Source organism: Myxocyprinus asiaticus, chromosome 37 (assembly GCF_019703515.2).
Source record: "Myxocyprinus asiaticus isolate MX2 ecotype Aquarium Trade chromosome 37, UBuf_Myxa_2, whole genome shotgun sequence".
Classification (NCBI taxonomy): domain Eukaryota; kingdom Metazoa; phylum Chordata; class Actinopteri; order Cypriniformes; family Catostomidae; genus Myxocyprinus; species Myxocyprinus asiaticus.
Genome location: NC_059380.1, coordinates 25,876,167 through 25,892,744, shown reverse-complemented (window position 1 = coordinate 25,892,744; position 16,578 = coordinate 25,876,167). Strand labels below are relative to the sequence as shown.

Sequence of the window (16,578 nt, the reverse complement as noted above, 5' to 3'; positions counted from 1 at the left end):
AATTTAATTCTGAGGTCCTTCTCCGGTTATTGCAGCATCTGTGTCCTATTATATAGTCCATTTCCTGTCAAGCACCAGCGATATAAACAAAGACAACAGATTCATAAGAAGTTGGTAGTGTAAATGGACTAAAAGAACAGAAATAATTCTATGACAGTGACATCCTCCTTTTATATGCATAGAAAATGTGATTCTCGTCAGGATTTGGATGTACGTTCCATGAAATTATAGAGAATGTAAGTATTATTAATCATTTTCATATACTGACACACAAATCATGGCTAGTATTAACAGTGATTGTATCAGCATGCACTTCAATCAGTAGATTTAATTAATTTATTGAAATGAAAAAATCAAACCAAAAACATTTTTAAATTTAAATTACACACCAAACAAAATGAAAATATAATTAAAATAATGAAGTGGTCAAAAAAATCATACCAAATCCAAACAACTTACCTTCTCCAACTTCTTTTACCGGCATCTTTGCAGTAACTTAAAAATCACTCTAAGACAACAGGTTTGCACACACATGAAAACAGAACCCAATATCTTAAAAGTGGTCACAATTATTTCAGTTTAATTATTTTAATATGATTATTTTCAAAAGTATGCTGAAAATAAAATTGTAACTTTTGCGGCAATCTAACGCATCCATCCCGGAAGCAGATCTGAATTGGATGGATTTTTACAACTGAAAACAGGTCAAGAAGTGTTAAATGAGAGGATGGGGGGTTAATCTCATGCAAACATGTCTGTGTCATATTTTACCCGAAAATCGTTCTTTTTATATAAAAATATATTTTGCTCAAAGAAAACAAAGCTTATTTTTTGGGATTGTGCCATTTTTTCACCAATACCATAATGCATTATTCTAAATAATGAATTACCTACATTCAAGGCATGAAGGTTTAGCTAGTTACCGTCAGCAGTTAGCCCCAATACCATAACTACACCATCTGTTTTTAAAAAGCATCTTTCTGCATTGACAGACATTCAAAAATAGCTGTGTATTGTGATTATATATTTTTGCAAAATACATTTATATATTGCTAATATTTATTGATATAGCTCAGAATAGACGCTACTGAAGGGTGTGGGACCGTGCACGTTTTTGTGGTGCCATCAGACAATCAGTGTTGCCAATACATCATGACGTCATCTTCTATGGCAGATTTCAAATTGTGTGTGTCACGTGGCAGCCGAACAACTGCCACTGAGATGAATGGAAAAGCTAACTCTTACCTGGTCTTATAGACCTCCTTGCCAACAACAACAGTTATATTTCAACATGTGTAAAACTATGCTTTTATGATTATCCAGCTCTGATCTATTTAGGTCCAATTTCCTGGTCTTATCCAGCGTTCCAGTGCTTATGGCATCAGTGCTATATCTAAAAGGCATGAAAATGCTTTAGAAAGGAGATCACCAGATCATTGCACTCTAATCTGAGATTTACACACTTGCCTCTTCTCTTCCCCTCTAACGCCCAGGGCATATAGCTCACAAACACACAGGTAACAGCTTTAAAAAAAACTACCACCCACTTCAAACACAGAAAACTGCCTCCTACACATTGTGGCCACATCAAAGGTCTTGCTGCTGAAATTTCCTCATGCACAGGTTTCTCTTTTGAGGAAGATTAGTTAAGCTATGTAGATAGTAGTGGCATTTGAGTTAACATCAGAAAGAACTAAAGGTTTCTACTGACCCTTAAACCAACAGAAAACATTACAGGACTGTTGTCAAAATGAAAAATTGAGCAACACAAATCTTACATTCTAACCTGTTAAATTATGATTGAATGTGTAAACAAATATCAGGATTTTTGTTTTTGTTTTTTTTTTTTTTATTTTTGTTTTTTTTGCATTGAGTCATTTTCATGACAATTAAGCACATTTTCTCCTCAAATAAAGACATGATTAATTCTGTCCTGAAAGAATCATTATTATGATTTTAATAAATTTTGCATAAATTATATTCAATCCAACAAAAACTACCATGATGTATAAATACTTCTCAATTTAAATATCAGTTAAATAATTTCAATTATTAATATTATTTATATTATTATAAGAATAAAGTAGAATAAAAAAATTAAAAAAATGATTTTGGAGTGAACTATGACCCAATCTGATTCACTAAAATGTCTTTTTACTAAATATTACTAATTTATTAAATGTGCCATTTAGCTGACTCACAGTACTTTAGAGTAAAAATCTGCTTGGAGTAACCTCAAGTAAATTGTCTTGATCAAGGACACAAACCACTAGGCTACACCACCATCACCAACATCAATGTTTTTATATCTTCAGTATGTCTTCTACTGTTGTTGGCGGCAACTAAATGACTTGGTACAATGTCAGTAAATTTGATACATACCTGTCCTCTGGAAGGCCTCCAGCTCTTCACTCTTCAGTTCTTTGATGGATGCAGTAACAGATTTAAATGCTCCTTTCAGCCGCTTGCCCAGCACCATGTGATCTGGTTCGGCCCGCAGACAAATACCGTATTTGTCCTTGTCAATAGACAGAGTGAGCTGGCGAACATTCAGCTCCTGATCAAAAAACAAAAATAAAATACTGTAAACTTTTAGTATGTCACAGTTTTGGGGACAAGATGGAAATATTTGTATTGGTTGGTGGCATTGAATTATAACCACATAAACATTGATTAACTATTGTGCTTATTTCTCTTTAGAAATGGAGTCATAACTTGACAAAAAAAAAAAAAAAAAAAACAACATACATTTATAAACTAATTACTTCTTTCAACCACTCAATCAGATGCCGTTTTTATTCTTTCAAGTCAAGTTGCACAGACAGGATTTTGGGATGTCAAAAGCTTTGATGGTTGCATTTATGCTTCCTTCCAAATCTGTCCATATAAAGGCAGTTTAGTAAAAAGCATGTGGCGCAAACATTGGATTCGGAGGTGGAGTGGCGTAGTAGGCTAAAACACAGAACTGATAAGCAGAAGGTTGCCGGTTCAATCCCCACAGCCACAACCACTGTGTCCTTGACCAAGGCACTTAACTCTGTCCCTGTAATAAATGTACTGTACTGTAAGTTGCTTTAGATAAAAGCATCTGCCAAGTGAGTAAAAGTAAATGGATGTGCCTTGATGCCTTTATAATTCCTTTACAGCCTGCAAATGCAGCATTATTAGTTTTCAGACACAGCCTATAGACTGTTGAAGGTTTTGATAGCCAAGTAAGTGCATTTTTGAATGTCCAGTTTGGAGTTTGCTGTTGTTGTACTATTATTATTGAAATTATTTATGTAGTTTTATTTTACATTTTATTCAGTTTCTAAATGTTTACTTGATACATGAAAAATGCAAAAGTTTACTTAATATATATATATTGTTTTTTATAAGTTCTATTGTTTAAAATGTGTTTGTTCTATTATGAATAAAAACCAATGACCAATGAATTTCTATGACTTATCCAGTCATTTAAGATTACTGGACAGGGATTTTTAAAAGTCATTTAATAAAGATTGCACTCTTTATACAAAATTATAATATATAAACAAATAATTGAGCAAAGCATAGAACTAGAAAACTAGAACAGAATATCTACAATATATAAACTTGACATTTGCATGACTTTTTAAAGAGGCCCTATTATGCTTTTTGGGATTTTACCTTTTCTTTAGTGTGTAATATAGCTGTTTGTGCATGTAAAAGGTCTGCAAAGTTACAAAGCACAAAGTCCACGCCAAAGGGAGTTACTCTCTCTCTCAAAACACTGCTCCTGAACTGCCTGAAACGCCTGGTTTGCAGCCCAGTCATTACTTCCGTGTCTTAGCTATGTCACTATGTAACACATTTGCATAATAAATTACTTCGGTTATGGTAAGGGGCGTTACATTTCCAACGCGCACGCAAAGCGGTTGACCAATCATAACAGACTGGGCCAGCTAACCAATCAGAGCAGACTGGGCTTTTCGGAAAGGGGGGCTTTAAAGAGACAGGGGAAAAAAAAAAAGAGCATTTCAGGCAGAGGGTGAGAAGAGGTGCTGCAGCAATGTACAGTATGAGAAAAATAATGTGTTTTTTGAACATTAAACCATGTAAACCTATTCTAGTAGACCCCCAAAATAAAATTATGAACCTGTAAATGAGCATAATATGGGCTCTTTAAGATGCTATATATCATTGTTTCAATTTAATTTGCAAATATGTTAATATTTAACTTTTTTAAATAAAGGAGTGTGTTACATAGCAACAGCATGTAAGTGTTTGATGTGGTAACAACAGAATGAGAATTGTGAAATTTTACTAATGTAAAATTTTGGTATTGTGGCAACTGACAACCCTAATGGGCATAGAAATATTACACTAGATTGTATAAATGTTTTCTATTTTCTACTGAACAGGATACAGATGTACAACATTCTCCAGCAACAATGGCAACCTTCTTAAATAGTCTCTAAAATAAAGGTATGTATCATAAGGAAGCATTTTATATAACTGAAATAGTCAGTGTTTGTGATTAGACTGCTGCATGTAAAGCTGCACTGCCTTCAATGGTGCAGCTCATATTCAACACTAGGACAGTAGTTACTGTACTGTCAAAGTCATTTGAATAGAATATGGCAACTAATGAACCCATACCAAGATACATGTTTTATATAGCTCGACAGAGAGCACTTTTATCTTTCTGCATGTTTTTTCAGACACAGACACAGTGACACATACACACACACACACACACACACAAACTTATCAGTTGTTCCATTATCAATTCAAAAGCATCATCTGCCACAAAAGGCAATTATACACATTGAGAAAACTTTCATGGAGAAACAAGATGTAAAATAGACCAAGATAACAATATGAATAGGCTGATATATAATGCATATAAATGTATTCCAATATAGTGGCCCTTAAAAGTTTTAAACTTTTAAACACAAACTTCAAAATATAGGAGAAAGAGAACCACCAGTTATGAACATTGTTTCGCCAGTTAAAAACAATGTTCAAAACATTGGAAAAGAACATCATTTGGACATAAAATTGTTAGGTCATGACTTATTATTTTTTTCCCCTGAAAATAATCAAATTGAATTTTTCATGAGAAATAAATTTATTAGGGCTGTTGATTTAACACGTTAATTTAGTGTGATTATTAAAATAAAAATAATGCTGTAAGGAAGTGGACTCTGAAGGAGGCGGGAGCCGGTCAAACATCCAACATAAGACACTTCATTGTCAGCACTTTTCAGTGTAACAAAGACATTCAACACCACTGCTTTTCAGCAGCACGAACACACATTAACGAGGTGCTTTTCAGCTCCACATAAACACACACAGCTTCGTTGCTTCTCTCTCTCTTTCTCTCGGAGTCTCTCCTGAGTGCAGCTCTCATTGCAGCTTTATCCCCCGCCCGCCAATACCGCAATCACCAACAGCTGGGCGGATAATTCGCTCCAGGTGTCCATCCCGTCCTCGCTCCGCACAATCGTCGCTCGGCCAACCCTGCTCTCCACAACTGCGTTAAAAAAGATGTATGCAATTAATCATGCCTCAAGAGCCGTCAGTAAAATCCATAATAAAAGTACAGATATCCCCACCATCAGAACAATTCAAGCTTGAAGTACACGTAACTTTGTGTTTTTACAAGCTAGTCAGCAGGGGGCAGTAAGCGTGCCTCCACAAACCACACAAGCAGCGCAGCCACAGAATGAGGGCGGTCACACAGGAATGTATTTGTAACAGCTAGATGAAGCACAGCAGAATGCAGGAATCTTGAGATGTGATTTTCAAAGTTTAAACTACTTTTAATTTGATGTAGCGCCATACAAATATGCTGTTTTTGAGCCTGAAAACCAGTAAAACGCTACAAAAGCATCCGTCTGGCACATATGCACATAGCCCGACAATTACAAACAGCGCAGACAGAACGCAAGAATGCGTCCTGTGAAAACAGGACAGATTGACAAACTCGGTAGGCTGTAGACTGTAGGCTTATGTTCAATGGGAATAAGCAAACAATGTATTCACTTCTAAAGCAACTTTTTGTTTTGTCTAATCAATGTTTTACTCGTCTGCCTCAATAATAAAATATATCTCTATATTATATGATCATTAGAATTACTATGTATAATCTATATTGAGTTATCTTTATTTTGGGGCCTTTCTCAGCAAATATTGATATACAGTATGCAATTGTGATAAATTCAATTAATTAATAGCCATGTCATGTAATAATTTTTTTTTTTTTTGTTTTTTTAATCAATTGACAGCCCTAAATTTCATCTCACATCAATGTTCCACAGAAGAAAGAAAGTCATGACATAACTTCATTTTTGGGTAAACTATGCTTTTAAGTATCAGAATACTTGTTGGGGCCACTGAATGATGATATTTTGATGCAAGAGTGCTGATGCTTGTTTGAAGTCGGTAAACAGTTTCCATCCACCATCAAATCTCTGTTTTTGATGCACATAAATACATTCGTATATCTAATCACCTTACACTAAATAATGCAAAGCAAAACTCGCCAAGACTCCAAACGCCTGTTTCATGATAATCTTTGCTTCGTTCCTGATGAATAAGGTTATTTTCTCATGAATATATTTGTAAGTGTGTTCAAAGCTATAGGTGTAATCAATGGCAGGCGTTTGGTGTGTGTCGCCCATTGCTTTCTCCATGGGGGTGTTTAACAATCGAGCATGGCAGACAGAGACAGAGCAGCTAATTTTAGCTCGGAGGACCAGCACCCCTATAAATAATGGACAGCAGCGGCTGCGGGTGAAGGACGCAGGTTGAGTGTCTGTGCTCACACTAACTACACGACCAGACAGGAGGAGAACAGTGAGGTATTCAGACGTTTGAATGGCATTAAAAGAACCACATTTGTGAATAAATGCAAAGAGATGTTTGCTATGTGACTGCCGCCACATAGATCATTGGTAAAAGTCATGTTTGCAGTGTTCGACTTGTGTCTTAAAAACATTTAATATCTAATTAGCACATGCTTATCGTTTAAGTCTGTAAATTCTGTGTTTTAAATACATTTAATAACTAATTAGCACATACTTAACATTTAAGTTCGCAAATTCTGCGAACATGTGTTTTCAAGTGTTTATCAACCATCATAGTAAATATTGATCTGTTTCTGACCCACACCTATTATATCGCTTCTAAATATATGGATTAAACCACTGGAGTCTTATAATTACTTTAATGCTCCCAAAAGCACATAAAGGCAGCATTAATCATAAAAGTTCTGGCCACCATTCACTTGCATTTTGAAGACCTACGGAGGTGAGATATTCTTCTAAAAATCTTAACTTGTGTTCAGCAGATGAAAGAAAGTCATACACATCTGGGATGACATGAAGGTGAATAAATGATGAGAGAATTTTCAGCTATCCCTTTAAATTAACTTTATGCCACACCGGCCAATGGCAGGTAAATTGACAACATTTAGTGGTTAAAAAAATATTTTTCACTATTCAAATGTTGCATAATTTTCATTCAAAATGTATTTTCATACATATGACAGAATGTTTTTAGAACTTTAGCTATATTTCCATGCAGTTTAATTCTGATGACATTATTCAAGGAATATTTCATGTATGTGCCAAGACTGCCAACACAGACATCAACAACACTGTTCTGGAGGAAAAAAAAAACAAAAAATTAGGCATCCAAGATGAAATAAAAATAGTTAGCCAATCCAACTTTTACTCTCATTTGGCGCATGTTAATTTGGGCTCCCTCAGTCCACTAGACAATTTACAGAAACTAATCTGCAAAAAATTGGTCATAAACTTACAGGATTGGGCAATATATGCAAAAATACATATTATGAGATGTTATGTTGATATTTTCAAAATGTAGGTTTATAAAAATGTATATCATAATATACACTACCGTTCAAAAGTTTAGGGTCACTTACTCATTCTTTATTTATTTTTTTCACATTTTAGAATAATAGTAAAGTCATCACAACTATGGAATAATAGAAATGGAAATATGGGAATTATGTTGCGACTAAAAAAATAAAAAATAAATAAAAACTGTGTTATATTTTAGCATCATCAAAGTAGTCACCCTTTGCCTAGATTTTGCAGAAATATACTCTTGGCATTTTCTCAACCAACTTCTTGAGATATCACCCTGGGATGCTTTTTAAACAGTATTGAAGGAGTTCCCATCTATGTTGGGCACTTATTGGCTGCTTTTCTTAATTATTCGGTCCAAGTCATCCATTTCAAAAACTTTTTTTTCTTTTTAATAAATTTTAGTTTTGAAATTAAATACATTAATATGGTGGCACAATTATTTTTTTGTCTACAAAACTAATTTCAAACATTTAAGCATACGCCTTCAGATCAAAAGGTCATGAGATCATGAGAAACTTTTCAGGCAAGTGACCCCAAACTTTTGAACGGTAGTGTACTTGTGACATATATAATGCAAAAGCAAGAATTTTTAATTTATAAATAATATAAACATTTAAAGTTCTAAATTCTATTTAATCTGTTCAGTAATGCTTTAAAAATGAGGCTTCTCTTTTTACTTGAATAACATCTACACATTTCTTTGCCCAATTTCACATTTTAAATGGCAGTACAGTATTAGTGTGTCAAAGTGAATTCAAGTGCACAAAGGTGTATGGTGTTACTCTCAAATTTAAATACTCACAAATGTAATTATTTGACAGCACCGGATGTTGAAAGATCAACATTGCCTATTCATGAATAAATATTGGCAAGCCCTGTTTCAATCAATTGTTCTGCAAGCATCGAACCTGCCTGCAAATGCCTATCTACATAGTAATGCTCATTTTTTCTACCTGACAAATTTAAAATACTCTCCTGTCTAATGTCTAAGTTCACCTGCTGTATGATGATTAATTACAGTAACTGTGAGCTGTACTGATTCTGACACAAACACATATTTGATAACCCTCAGGAATACAGAAGTACAGTAACCCTTACCTCCAGTATGTACTTTTGTAGGGACTGGATATCTCTGAGAGCTTCAGGGTCCTGATGGATCAACACCACCTCCTTCAGTGGATACTGAAAATATAGCATAACATTCACGATTATGCTCAACAGCCAAGCCAGTCACACATGAAAGCTTGCAAATGTAATTTTTGTGACATCTGTTATTCTTTGTTATTCTATTATACACTGCCAGGTCAAAAGAAAAAAAAAAAGTCATCATTTGGATTTAAATAAGCAGATACTTAAGAGCCTTTGATTGGATCATTATTGCAGTGATTAATATGTATCAGCTGGCAAAAATTCTTTTAACCCTAACTGATGCAGTGTGTAGCTTCTCATTTCTTAAACAACCATGTTGGAAGACGTATCCCGTGGTCGTGGAAACATTTTTACTGTGTTTCCGAAGGGGCAAATTATTGCCCTGCATCAAACAAAGAAAACAACTAAGGAGATTGCTGAAATCGCTGGAATTGGGTTAAGAACTGTCCAACGCATCATTAAAACCTGGAAGGATAGTTGTTAACCATCAGCTTCACGGAAGAAATGTGGTCGGGAAAAAAATCTTGAATGATCGTGATTGGAAATCACTAAAACACTTGAAGTCACATCGTAAAAAAATCGACAGTAGAATTAACGGCTATGTTTAATAGTGAAAGTAAAAGCATTTCCATACACACAATGTGACGAGAAGTTACAGGATTGGGACTAAACAGCTGTCTGGCAACAAGAAAGCCACTTGTTAGTGAGGCGAATTGGAAAAAAACTACTTCAATTTGCTAGGGAGCATAAAGATTGGACTGTGGAGCAATGGGAAAAGGTCACGTGGTCTGATAAGTCCAGATTTACCCTAGTCCAAAGCGATGGGCGCGTCAGGGTAAGAAGGAAAGCATATGAAGCGATGTGCCGTCATGCATAGTGCCCACTACAAGCCTCTGGAGGCAGTGTTATGATCTGGGGTTGCTTCAATTGGTCTGATCCAGGCTCAGCAATGTTATGCGGCAATAAAATGAATTCAGCTGAGTACCTGAATGTACTGAATGACCAAGTTATCCCATCAATGGATTTATTTTCTTCCCTGACAGCACAGACATATTCCAAGACGACAATGCCAAGATTCATCAGGCTCAAATTGTGAAAGAGTGGTTCAGGGAGCATGAGGAATAATTTTCACACATGAATTGGCCACCACAGAGTCCTGATCTTAACCCCATTGAAAGCCTTTGGGATGTGCTGGAGAAGACTTTCAGGGTTGCTGTAGAGTTTTTAAAATCAAATTTAAGACTTTTTAAGACCTTTTTCAAGACCTGAACAAATAAAATGAATACTGTATCCCCATACCAAAACAAACCCACACAATCTCTAAATAAATCATCTATCACAGGCTCTCACTTAAACAGGCAAGGGCACACATGCAACATGGTCTTAACATTACAGTATCAGAAAAACAGGGTAGGATATATGCAAGTTTAAAATACTCAAGACATGTTTTCCACATATGTATCACATTAAAAGTGGTTTATGTACCATTATATAAACAGATTCAAATTAGAGGATGACCGATATTGGATTTTGCTGATACGATAATGTGTTGAAAGAATGCCAATATTTTTTAAAAACTGGTAGCCTATATCAAATGTTCTTAGTCTTTTCATTCTGTAATGGGGAGGGCCACACTGAGGCTGCAAGAGTCCTAACTGAATTAAATTCCAGATGCAATTTATGGTTGGTTTTATTCATAGCGTAGAACTTTTCAATTGAAAGGCTGAAATACACCGGGGACTCTTATTTTGATATGTTTGTGCTTCACTGCTTCCAGCTGCTCATTCAAACAAATGAGGGATGTAAAATGTGCACTCCTACAATAATCTACAACATATTACAATATAAACAATTAAAAGTAAACATTGTCATTAGGGGTGTGCAGCGAAGCCATTATCTGTATCTGTTCACATGACAAAATTATCTGTATCTGTCTCTGTATTTGGATAGAACCAGGTGTGGGCGGAGCTTAAACCAGAACTGCATCAAAAAACAACTGAAACACCCATTTTTAAATGTATAGTTTCTATTAATAAAATATGATTTGTATATGCCTTTTCATAATAATAGCCTATTAATAATAATAATAATCAAAGCCGTAATCAAAGCTAAAGGCAGTCCATCGAAATATGCAACTTTTTGTTTTGGCCAGGCAGTGTATTTAAAAACATTTTCAGTGTACCCTTATTGTAGAGACATTTTTTTTTTTTTGGGTTAAACAACACCAAAGCATTAAATTCTGGTGACTTTGAGAGACGCATTTTTTTTATTATTATTATGTTGTTGAGTATGTATAGCATTTATGAAACTATTAGCTAAAGCATTTCTGAAAGAGGCTATTTAGACTACTCAGAAATGAACTTTTCTATTAAGGGGCAACATTTGCACACTGGAGTTGTTTTTAGGGGTATTTTTCACTATTATGAGGGCATTGTTAGGACATATTTTTTCTGACCATACAAAATATGACAATATGACGTCATTGTGTTACGTCAAATACAGTGCGTCCGGAAAGTATTCACAGCGCTTCACTTTTTCCACATTTTGTTATGTTACAGCCTTATTCCAAAATGGATTAAATTCATTATTTTCCTCAAAATTCTACAAACAATACCCCATAATGACAATGTGAAAGAAGTTTGTTTGAAATCTTTGCAAATTTATTAAAAAAGTACTTTGTTGAAGCACCTTTGGCACCAATTACAGCCTCAAGTCTTTTTGAGTATGATGCTACAAGCTTGGCACACCTATTTTTGGGCAGTTTCTCCCATTCTTCTTTGCAGGACCTCTCAAGCTCCATCAGGTTGGATGGGGAGCATCGGTGCACAGCCATTTTCAGATCTCTCCAGAGATGTTCAGTCGGGTTCAAGTCTGGGCTCTGGCTGGGCCACTCAAGGACATTCACAGAGTTGTCCCGGAGTCACTCCTTTGTTATCTTGGCTGTGTACTTAGGGTCATTGTCCTGTTGGAAGATGAACCTTCGCCCCAGACTGAGGTCCAGAGCACTCTGGAGCAGGTTTTCATCAAGGATGTCTCTGTACATTGCTGCATTCATCTTTCCCTCGATTCTGACTAGTCTCCCAGTTCCTGCCGCTGAAAAACATCCCCACAGCATGATGCTGCCACCACCATGCTTCACTGTAGGGATGGTATTGGCCAGGTGATGAGCGGTGCCTGGTTTTCTCAGATATGACGCTCGCCATTCAGGCCAAAGAGTTCAATCTTTGTTTCATCAGACCAATTAATTTTGTTTCTCATGGTCTGAGAGTCCTTCAGGTGCCTTTTGGCAAACTCCAGGTGGACTGTCATGTGCCTTTTACTGAGGAGTGGCTTCCGTCTGGCCACTCTACCATACAGGCCTGATTGGTGGAGTGCTGCAGAGATGGCTGTTCTTCTGGAAGGTTCTCCTCTCTCCACAGAGAAACGCTGGAGCTCTGTCAGAGTGACCATCAGGTTCTTGGTCACCTCCCTGACTAAGGCCCTTCTCCCCCGATCGCTCAGTTTGGCCGGGCGGCCAGCTCTAGGAAGAGTCCTGGTGGTTCCAAACTTCTTCCATTTACGGATGATGGAGGCCAGTGTGCTCATTGGGACCTTCAATTCTGCAGAAATTTTTCTGTACCCTTCCTCAAATCTGTGCCTCGATACAATCCTGTCTCGGAGGTCTACAGACAATTCCTTGGACTTCATGGCTTGGTTTGTGCTCTGACATGCACTGTTAACTGTGGGACCTTATATAGACAGTTGTGTGCCTTTCCAAATCTTGTCCAGTCAACTGAATTTACCGCAGGTGGACTCCAATCAAGTTGTAGAAACATCTCAAGGATGATCAGTGGAAACAGGATGCACCTGAGCTCAATTTTGAGTGTCATGGCAAAGGCTGTGAATACTTATGTACATGTGATTTTTTTTTTTTTATAAATTTGCAAAGATTTCAAACAAACTTCTTTCACGTTGTCATTATGGGGTATTGTTTGTAGAATTTTGAGGAAAATAATGAATTTAATCCATTTTGGAGTAAGACTGTAACAACAAAATGTGGAAAAAGTGAAGCGCTGTGAATACTTTCCGGATGCACTGTACTACAAATTAATCAATTCCTCAAAATACATGTTAAAACTGAATAATCATACAAGCGGTTATGAACATCAAAAAATTTCATGTGATACATATATACTAAGTCTAGAATAGAAAAAGAAATATATCCAATGTTACAAATAAGAAACAGAAATCATCAGTGGCACTTTTTTTTTTTTTGCCCCCACATTTTCATTTTTGTCACCTTCAGTGGCATTCATGTCTGACCCTGGTTCAGATCAAACGCGTTCTTGGCTAAAAATGCAAGATGGGTTTTAACAGTTGAAGTTCTTTTACGACGTCTAAAAACACAGCAAAATGCAGCAAAAAGACATGTTTATATGAAAAACAATTGAAACGAGGGAAGAGGAAGCTGAATGCTAAAGCTTATGCGAAGATGATCAGGTGGACTGATTCTATATGGAAAAGCACCTGACGCATGCATAAGTTCTCCTCCCCCTTCACATCTGACACAATAGTTCTAATTTACATTTCACCGCTGTTTTAACAAACTGTATTTGTCACAAACTTCGACAGTGCATCTTGGATTTATTCTTAATATATCAATTAATTAAATTTGAACAACATAACGGCAAGCGCTCCGAGTGAATGCAGATGCGGTGACGTTCTGTGACGTTAAATGAGCGGGACATTTCATTTTTACGAATACATTTCACTTTCTTCCTCCGTTCTCGTTTCCTTTCCTTGCATCTTTTCCTCACTGACAGGACATGAAGGAAAGGTTGCAAGGAAAGGGAAAGTTTTTAGAAATGAGGAGCCATAGACGAGAGCGTCGCTTCACTGTTTCTTTGCTGGTTCTGCGCCATATGTGATTGATATATGTCTTTTTTTTCTTTCTTTTTTTTTTGATCAACAACTGACAGTACAGAACATGAGATATTCAAATAGACGTGATAAAGCAAGTTTCTGCGTTACTAATGGCCAAACATTGTGGCCATTTTAGAACATTTTAAAGTCATGTTCTGTATTAACTAATTCTGTGAAGTATATAAAGTGACAAATACAGTTAGAAAATCAATTTGTACAATACACTGCAACAGTAAGGATACATTAGCCCTGGTTTGGAAGCACGATTAGAGCTTGTTGCCTGTCGCCCTTCAGAGAAACGTGTACGTCTGTCAAACACAGAGACTGTCCACCTATACTTGTGCTGCTCTTTTCACGATTCTGTTCACAAAGCACGGGCTTGACAAAATGCGGTTGAGTCTTAAAATTTTACGGGTGTCGGTTTGGTTATAGAATGTGGAAGTCACTTGTAAATAACCATACTGTGTGTTAAAGTAACCGGATGAAGCACTCAGATACAGGACTGAAAACTGTAATCTGCTGCTGTGTGAACATGACCGAAGAGACAGTGGGGAGATATGGGCAAACCCCAGTTTGGCTCTATAGTGATTTTATGGGGAGTAAATAATGACAAAATTTTACTTTTTTCACAAACTACTTCTTTAAGGTAATATTTCATAAAAACATACATTCATAAAACATTAAGCAATAAACTGGGTCCCACCTTGACTGGAAGGGTCTTCCTGTCTCTGATGACACGGCCCAGCTCAATGACTGACTGCATCTGGGATACGGCATTCTCAATGCGCTTGTCAATCAGAGACTCCCTGTCAACCACAAATACACATTAAAGTCAGACTATTAAGGACTGAATAATGATAAGCACAAGGTTAGGAGTAGCACAACCACTGTGAACCAGTTCTTTTTAATGAATCGGTCAAAAAGACCTGCACTGTTTTTTTAGTGTCTCGTTCAGGTGCAGTGCATTTTTTAGATGCCAGGTCAATTTAAAAGGAAATTCAATTTTTAAAATGTGTCTCGAGACACCCGTGATTTGTTTTATCTGTTGCGCTGCGTGTTTTTTTTTGTTTTGTTTTTTTTATACTGCATGCAGAGTAATTATAATACTTAGCAATTCGAAAAATGCTATTTAAAACGTTGGAGTTAAAGAGATAGTTCATCCAAAATTTCTCTCATCATTAACTTAACCCTCATGCCATCCCAGATGTGTATGGCTTTTTTTCTTCTGCAGAATGCAAACTAAGAGATTTAGAGGAATATTTCTGTAGCTCTGTAGGTCATCACAATGCAAGTCAATGGTGGCCATAACTTTGAAGCTCCAAAAAGCACATAAAGGCAGTGTAAAAGTAATCTATAAGACTCCAATGGTTACATCCATGTCTTCTAAAGCGATATGATTGGTGTGGGTGAGAAACAGATCGACATTTAAGTTCTTTTTTTTTTTTTTTTTTACCATAAATTGCCACTTCCACATTCTTCTTTTGTTTTTAGTGATCAAATTCTTCGTGTATATCGCCACCTACTGGGCAAGGAGGAGAATTTATAGTAAAAAAAGGACTTAAATATTGATCTGTTTCTTACCCACATCTACTGGTAAAATATCCCTTCTGAAGATATAGATTTAACCACTGTCGTATGGATTACTTTTATGCTGTCTTTATGTGCTTTTTGGAGCTTCAAATATTTGATACCCATTCACTTGCATTGTGTGGATATACAGAGCTCAGATATTCTTCTAAAAATCTTTGTTTGTGTTCTGCAGATGAAAGAAAGTCATACATATCTGGGATGGCATGAGGGGGAGTAAATAAGAGAATTGTAATTTTTGGGTGAACTTTCCCTTTAAGTATGTCACAATGCAGGACATTTCAAGGTATTAAGCTACGTTAACAGCAGTTAAGGTGGTTGTACACCGCACATGTCAGGGGGAAGACATACAACAGCAGAAAATTAGAAACCATCGTTTTATTGTGTTTGCTTCCCATCAACAGCACCCAGCTACAACTTCAGGGGCAGCTCAAAATTCTTCTACCCCACTGAGCGCTACAAACATTGTTTTCCATTAAAATGTAATAAAATGCGACCCAAATCGCTATCAACGGGCATACATTTTGAACTTTAGCCAAGGGTAGAATATACTGTACATTGTGTAAAGGTAATTCTTCAGTAACAAGCTTGTCTTTTTGTAGTTTGACAGCATGAATAAAGCTTTGGTAACATATAGAAAAATTATATAAACACTACCATATCTAATCTTTCAGTTTGCGCAGTTGCGCTGTTTTTTTTTTGTTGTTGTTGTTTTTTTTCATAAACCAAGCCACAAACTCAATGTTACTTTGTTCATTCTTGGAGTGCAAAAACCATATGTTTGTCCATACATTAATTAGAATTCCTGCTTTGACATACCTGCCCAAACGCAGTTCACTGAAATATTAGGACAGTAAGAACTCTGAGAAAAGACTACAGTATCTTTAAAAGCAGGTACAGAATCAGTTCAATCAGTTAATGAGTCTCTTCTGGACGGTCTCCAAGGCTCTGACTGTAGGTCACCTCTGTGCTTATTAATACACACACACCACAGTAATACAGGACATTGCATGAATTTCCAAATGCAACTGAGATGGGCTGAGAATGAAAAGACTTCAAGAGCATTCAACTGCAGGCAGTG

General features: G+C 36.3%; 1 protein-coding gene across 2 annotated transcripts in view; it reads right to left on the bottom strand.

Annotated features, from left to right (window-relative positions):
- LOC127428168 (isoleucine--tRNA ligase, cytoplasmic-like) overlaps window positions 1-16,578 on the bottom strand; it is a 165,134-nt gene that overhangs the window by 60,825 nt on the left and 87,731 nt on the right. For both annotated transcript variants that reach the window (XM_051676316.1, XM_051676317.1), the window contains 3 exons: window positions 14,614-14,716; window positions 8,958-9,041; window positions 2,383-2,557 (listed from right to left, as the gene is read on the bottom strand). In XM_051676316.1, the coding sequence (XP_051532276.1) occupies window positions 2,383-2,557; window positions 8,958-9,041; window positions 14,614-14,716 (362 nt within the window). The remainder of the gene's footprint in view (window positions 1-2,382; window positions 2,558-8,957; window positions 9,042-14,613; window positions 14,717-16,578) is intronic.